This window comes from Oncorhynchus clarkii, chromosome 5, assembly GCF_045791955.1.
Source record: "Oncorhynchus clarkii lewisi isolate Uvic-CL-2024 chromosome 5, UVic_Ocla_1.0, whole genome shotgun sequence".
Taxonomy (NCBI): domain Eukaryota; kingdom Metazoa; phylum Chordata; class Actinopteri; order Salmoniformes; family Salmonidae; genus Oncorhynchus; species Oncorhynchus clarkii.
Window position 1 is genome coordinate 62,345,842 of NC_092151.1, and position 7,217 is coordinate 62,353,058.

A 7,217-nucleotide genomic window follows, 5' to 3' on the forward strand; every position below is an offset into this window, starting at 1 on the left:
ACACTGCGTGATTCCGATCCTTCTGTACTCTCTAAGCCCAAATAGACAAACACCATTTTGCAAATGAACTGCAATTTTTAAAGGCAGCAGTTGACTAGGTCTTTTTCATTTGTTTCAATTTGCATGAAGAATTTGAACATGAAATCAACTTGATCCATTTCTAATGAAAGTTGTGTGATGAATGGCGGCCCAGGCCTGAATTAATAATTCATATGAACAACCCTCTGATCACCGAGCAGTCAGTCAGTTATAGAGTGTGACGTGCTCTGCTCTGCTCTCCTGCTCAGACATACTCACACTGAGATCGTAATGACATCTCCCTGTATTCAGCCACTTTAGCCACTTCAACTCATTGAAATCATAGTCTGGATTGAATAACCCATGCATTTCTCTCCCTCCCTCTCTCTCCCCAGAACCTCTTCCACTTTGTCACAGATGTGCAGAGCTCTGGCGTTGTGAAGATTCCTGACGCTAAAGGGGATGATGCGTGGAAGGTGTACTTTGATGAGACTCCTCAGGAGATAGTGGATGAGTTTGCCATGCGCTACGGAGTGGAATCCATCTACCAGGCTATGACGTGAGCTCCAATGTACCCTGTCACTTAGCAATAGCATACACATTGCCAGATTGTAATGTGTTGAGAGGACACATGGTGTACGGTTGTGTTTAGGATGATATTGGGGTATAACATCACAAGGGAAATACACTGGCCTTTATAGGAGTCCGCTTCATATATACCACAGTGATCATGTTTATGCCGTGTGTGTTCTCCCACAGTCACTTTGCCTGCCTGTCGTCTAAGTACATGTGCCCGGGGGTTCCCGCGGTAATGAGTACCCTGCTGGCCAACATCAATGCCTACTACGCCCACACCACCCAGGCCACCAACAACGTGTCGGCCTCCGACCGCTTCGCCGCATCCAACTTCGGGGTGAGTCGCCCCAAATTAATGAGGGGTGGATGGAGACAGAAAATATAATGCAATGCCTCAACCCAGTGTTAAAGGTGAGCCAATGGATATGCTAGCTGTTAGGATAATGTGTTGTGGTGTGTTTTAAACCCCCTTTTTTTTTTTTTACAGAAAGAACGATTTGTGAAGCTCCTGGACCAACTCCACAACTCTCTGAGGATTGATCTGTCCATGTACCGGGTACTACTGTTGACCTTCACTCTTCTATTTGTCTCTGTTTGCTTTTCTATCTGTGTCCTTACCTACCCTTATTTACCTCTTTCTCATTCAATCTAGCTCTCTTTCTCTCTTTCTCTCTCTCTTTCTCTCTCTCTCTCTCTTTCTCTCTCTCTCTTCTCTCTCTTTCTCTCTTTCTCTCTCTTTCTCTCTCTTTCTCTCTCTCTCTCTCTCTCTCTCTCTCTCTCTCTCTCTCTCTCTCTCTCTCTCTCTCTCTCTCTCTCTCTCTCTCTCTCTCTCTCTTTCTCTGTGTGTGATGTGAGAAAGAAGGCTGATGTGTTAATTGGGCTGGCAGCTCCTCATACACACAGGGTCAGTGAGGTGAAGAGCTGAGGGTTTTAATTTAGTCTGGAGTCAGTGGAAGAGACTGAGACTGCTGCTTCTGCACTACCGCATTGGCCAGTTTATACAACATAGTCTGCACACACACACACACATACACACACATCACACACACACCTCACTGTGGATCTACAGTTGAGTCGGAAGTTTATATGCACTTATTTTGGAGTCATTAAAACTCGTTTTTCAACCACTCCACAAATTTCTTGTTAACAAACTATAGTTTTGGCAAGTCAGTTAGGACATCTACTTTGTGCATGACACAAGTAATTTTTCCATCAATTGTTTACAGACAGATTATTTCACATATAATTCACTGTATCACAATTCCAGTGGGTCAGAAGTTTACATACACTAAGTTGACTGTGCCTTTAAACAGCTTGGAAAATTCCAGAAAATGATGTCATGGCTTTAGAAGCTTCTGATAGGCTAATTGACATAATTTGAGTCATTTGGAGGTGTATCTGTGGATGTATTTCAAGGCCTACCTTCAAACTCAGTGCCTCTTTGGTTGACATCATGGGAAAATCAAAAGAAATCAGCCAAGACCTCAGAAAAACATTGTAGACCTCCACAAGTCTGGTTCATCCTTGGGAGTACCACGTTCATCTGTACAAACAAGCAAGCATAAACACCATGGGACCACGCAGCCGCCCTACCGCTCAGGAAGGAGACACCTTCTGTCTCCTAGAGATGACCGTACTTTGGTGCAAAAGTGAAAATCATTCCCAGAACAACAGCAAAGGACCGTCTGAAGATGCTGGAGGAAACAGGAACAAAAGTATATATATCTACAGTCAAACGAGTCCTATATCGACATAACCTGAAAGGCTCCTCAGCAAGGAAAAAGCCACTGCTCCAAAACCGCCATAAAAAGCCAGACTACGGTTTGCAACTGCACACGAGGACAAAGATCGTACTTTTTAGAGAAATGTCCTCTGGTCTGATGAAACAAAAATAGAACTGTCTGGCCATAATGACCATTGTTATGTTTGGAGGAAAAATGGGGAGGCTTTGAGCCAAAGAACACCATCCCAACCGTGAAGCACGGGGGTGGCTGCATCATGTTGTGGGGGTGCTTTGCTGTAGGAGGGACTGGTGCACTTCACAAAATAGATGGCATAATGAGGGAGGAAAATTATGTAGATATATTGAAGCAACATCTCAAGACATCAGTCAGGAAGTTAAAGCTTGGTCGCAAATGGGTCTTCCAAATGGACAATGACCTCAAGCATACTTCCAAAGTTGTGGCAAAATGGCTTAAGGACAACAAAGTCAAGGAATTGGAGTGGCCATCACAAAGCCCTGACCTCAATCACATAGAAAGTTTGTGGGCAGAACTGAAAAAGCGTGTGCGAGCAAGGAGGCCTACAAACCTGACTCAGTTACACCAGCTCTGTCAGGAGGAATGGGCTAAAATTCCCACAACTTATTGTGGGAAGATTGTGGAAGGCTACCCGAAACGTTAAGCAATTTAAAGCTAATGCTACCAAATACTAATTGAGTGTATGTATACTTCTGACCCACTGGGAATGTGATGAAGGGAATAAAAGCTGAAATAAATCATTCTCTCTACTATTATTCTGACATGTCACATTCTTAAAATAAAGTGGTGATCCTAAGACAGGGAGTTTTTACTAGGATTAAATGTCAGGAATTGTGATAAACTGAGTTTAAATGTATTTGGCGATGGTGTATGGTAACTTCTGTCTGCAGCCATGAAGTGCTTTGAAAGGCTGGTCATGGCTCACATCAACACCATTATCCCAGAAACCCTAGACCCACTTCAATTTGCATACCGCCCAAACAGAAACACAGATGATGCAATCTCTATTGCACTCCACACTGCCCTTTCCCACCTGGACAAAAGGAACACCTATGTGCGAATGGGCCGCCCTCACATGGTAAGGGTAGGTAACAACACATCCGCCACTCTGATCATCAACTCAGGGGCCCCTCAGGGGTGCGTGCTCAGTCCCCTCCTGTACTCCCTGTTCACTCATGACTGCACGACCAGGCACAACGCCTGCGCCTGCGCCTGATCACCGACAACGATGAAACAGTCTATAGGGAGGAGGTCAGAGACCTGGCAGTGTGGTGCCAGGACCACAACCTCTCCCTCAATGTGATCAAGACAAAGGATATGTTTGTGGACTACAGGAAAAAGAGGACTGAGCACACCCCCATTCTCATCGACAGGGCTGCAGTTGAGCAGGTTGAGAGCTTCAAGTTCCTTGGTGTCCACATCATCAACAAACTAGCATGGTCCAAGCACACCAAGACAGTCGTGAAGAGGGCACGACAAAACCTATTCCCCCTCAGGAGACTGAAAAGATTTGGCATGGGTCTTCAGATCCTCAAAAGGTTCTACAGCTGCACCATCAACTGCTCGGCCTCCAACCGCAAGGCATTACAGAGGGTAGTGCGAACTGCCCAGTACATCACTGGGGCCAAACTTCCTGCCATCCAGGACCTCTATACCAGACAGTGTCAGAGGAAGGCCCTAAGAATTGTCAAAGACTCCAGCCACCCTAGTCATAAACTGTTCTCTACCACACGGCAAGCGGTACTGGAGCCCCAAGTCTAGGTCCATGAGGCTTCTAAACAGCTTCTTCTCCCAAGCCATAAGACTCCTGAACATCTAATCAAATGTCTACCTAGACTACTTGCATTGACCCCCTCTTTTACACCGCTGCTACTCTCTGTTATCACTTTAATAACTCTACCTTCATGTACATACTACCTCAACTAACTGGTGCCCCCGCACATTGACTCTGTACTGGTATCCCCTTGTATATAGTCTCGCTATTGTTATTTTACTGCTGCTCTTTAATTACTTGTTACTTTTATTTCTTATCCGTATTTTTTAAACTGCATTGTTGGTTAGGGGCTCGTAAATAAGCATCTCACTGTAAGGTTGTTGTATTCGGCGCATGTGACTAATAAAATGTGATTTTTGATCTGATTTGCTCTATTCTCTGTGTGTAACAGAATAACTTTCCAGCCAGCAGTTCTGAGAGGCTGCAGGACCTCAAGTCTACTGTGGACCTGCTCACCAGCATCACCTTCTTCAGGATGAAGGTAACTCTCTCTTTACATCTTCCTCAGCTTGGATCGCCTCTGCTTTGCTCTGGTCAATACATGTTCCTCTACTTGTATTCTTTACTCTGTTGGTGCCACATGTCTCTATTCTTGTTTGCACTGTACAGTATCGCTACACTACGTACTCTTATCAGACATCCATCTTCACTGAGTTCCTTTGACTGAGTGTGGTTGTATGGGGCTTTCCTAGTCTGAGGATCCTCTCTCTGTCTGTGACTGTCCTCAGGTCCAGGAGCTACAGAGTCCCCCCAGAGCCAGTCAGGTGGTGAAGGACTGTGTCAAGGCCTGTCTCAACTCCACCTATGAATACATCTTCAATAACTGTCACGAGCTCTACAGCCGGGAGTACCAGACAGATCCGGTAGGCTGTGTGCGCGCGTGCGTGTGCGCGCGCGTGCGTGTGTGTGCGCGCGTGCGTGTGTGTGCGTGTGTGTGTGTGCACTCTGTGAAGGTGTGTGTGTGTCTCTGTCCGTGTCATTAACACCTCAGGCTGGTCTCCATCAAGCCTGTACAGGATTTAGATAGGGATTTTCAAGCCTTGTTTTTGCCTCATTAAAGTGGCACGATTCATTCGGACTCCCTTCATGAATTTCAAAAGCACATTTTTCCTTTTGAATAAAACCTTCCATCCTGAGGGGCCCATATTTTGTTGAATTCTTTGCTAGATAATTCTTCAGTTTGAACCCCTGCGGTGGTAGGAATACTTTTTTCTTACTGTCAGCTCTTTCCAAAGGACTAAATCATGTACATGTGGTTTGATGGGTTCATCAGCTCATTAGAGTTGAGCGGTAGCGATGAGAGAGATAATGGACAAACTATTGAGCAAAATAGAGGAGAGTCAGAATGGGGTTGAATCCTGACTTGATATCTGCACAATTCAAACTCTTGATTAACTTGAAACTCTTGAGTTATGTCTGCATGTTAAGCTACGATAGTAGCCAATGTGAAAGTATCCCAGTGACTCAGTGTGTTTTGTTTTGTCCAGGCCAAGCCAGGAGTGGATCACCCAGAAGAGCAGGGTCCCAGCATCAAGAACCTGGACTTCTGGTCCAAACTCATCACCCTCATCGTGTCCATCATAGAAGAGGACAAGAACTCCTACACACCCTGCCTCAACCAGTGAGTCTGTCCCTCTCTTTCTCTGAGTCTCTTTGTCTCGCTGTCTCTCTCTCTTTGTCTTTCTCCTCTACATCAATACATAACTCTGTGTTTCTTACCGTCTACAACGGGTAGGTTTCCTCAGGAGCTCAACGTGGGTAAAATCAGTGCAGAGGTGATGTGGAACCTGTTTGCTCAGGATATGAAGTACGCCATGGAGGGTGAGCACTGAATGAAGTCGCACCATCCTCACCAGTGGTTTAGCTCTGTCCTAACAGTCTTAGTCTCTTCTTCTGTTTTTATGGGGCTGTCAGGGTGCGTTTACAAGCAGATATGACACTATTGGCACTGAGGCGGTTTGCCAGAGCATAAGGGCTTTTCTCGATTAGCCTGTTAGCGCTACATGGTGGAGAATAGATCACCCCTCTGGGCTCATTTGCTCTTTAATTAAGAGTTTTGTCTTTCCTCTCTCTCTCTTTCTCTCATTTTCTCTCTCCCCTCTCTCGTTCTTCTCGCTCTCAGAGCATGAAAAGAACCGGCTGTGTAAGAGTGCGGATTACATGAACCTGCATTTTAAAGTCAAGTGGCTTTACAACGAGTACTGCAAAGACCTGCCCTTCTTCAAGAGCCGTGTGCCCGAGTACCCGGCGTAAGTGCCACCCTGTGCCATGATGACACACACACACACACTCACTCACATTAACACACACGTATGCATGCATGCAGGCATACACAAGCAGGCACACACTCTCACACACACACATACACACGCACACACACAAAACACTTCCCGTCTGGTACTGTACAGCACAGACCATAAGCAAGACCATATGGACTCTACAGCCACAGAAGTTGTTTGAAATGAAAACTTCCAGTGGGGTCGACTCATATCAAACCACCCGTGTGATGTCTCCTAGGTGGTTTGAGCCGTTTGTCATCCAGTGGTTGGACGAGAATGAGGAAGTGTCTCGAGACTTCCTGCACGGTGCGCTGGAGAGGGACAAAAAAGACGGGGTAAACTTTTCCACTTCTCCTCCTCATCTCCTCAAAATGCAAGTGCTGAGTCACATTGGTTGTGGCAGAATTAAAGTACTCCCTTCCTTTGTCGCTTCCTCATTTTACCATCCTAGTTATCAGGCAGACTTCTCATCCTCTCCCTTTCCTGCACTCATTAAATACTTCCCTGAGACAATGGAATCCAAAGCACAAAGTTGAGAAAGTGTTGAGAGAGACTATAAAGAGATTTTCTCAGACTGCTCTCATGTAGGGAGATAGCGTTTGACTGTACCAACCTGTGGATTAATGAGCCATGTTCTCATTACCCAGCAACCCCTGAGGAACCGCCACAGACCGGCCGTCTACCCTGTCTGGTCTGCTGTCCGGCTTCAAACAACCCTAGAGATCCTCGAACCAGACCACAAAAATCATGTTTATTTATGCTCTCAGAGCTCAGTGGTCCTGCAGCCCTCACAACATCTCTCTTCTCCTC

The 7,217-nt window shown here is 45.8% G+C and overlaps 1 protein-coding gene across 1 annotated transcript in view; it reads left to right on the plus strand.

The window, feature by feature from the left end:
• Nucleotides 1-7,217, plus strand: part of LOC139409165 (protein unc-13 homolog A-like) — a 54,674-nt gene that overhangs the window by 25,253 nt on the left and 22,204 nt on the right. Inside the window, exons 22-30 of the mRNA XM_071153947.1 lie at nt 414-577; nt 778-931; nt 1,082-1,150; nt 4,520-4,609; nt 4,857-4,991; nt 5,616-5,749; nt 5,864-5,949; nt 6,251-6,377; nt 6,646-6,742. Coding sequence (XP_071010048.1) covers nt 414-577; nt 778-931; nt 1,082-1,150; nt 4,520-4,609; nt 4,857-4,991; nt 5,616-5,749; nt 5,864-5,949; nt 6,251-6,377; nt 6,646-6,742 — 1,056 coding nt within the window. The remainder of the gene's footprint in view (nt 1-413; nt 578-777; nt 932-1,081; nt 1,151-4,519; nt 4,610-4,856; nt 4,992-5,615; nt 5,750-5,863; nt 5,950-6,250; nt 6,378-6,645; nt 6,743-7,217) is intronic.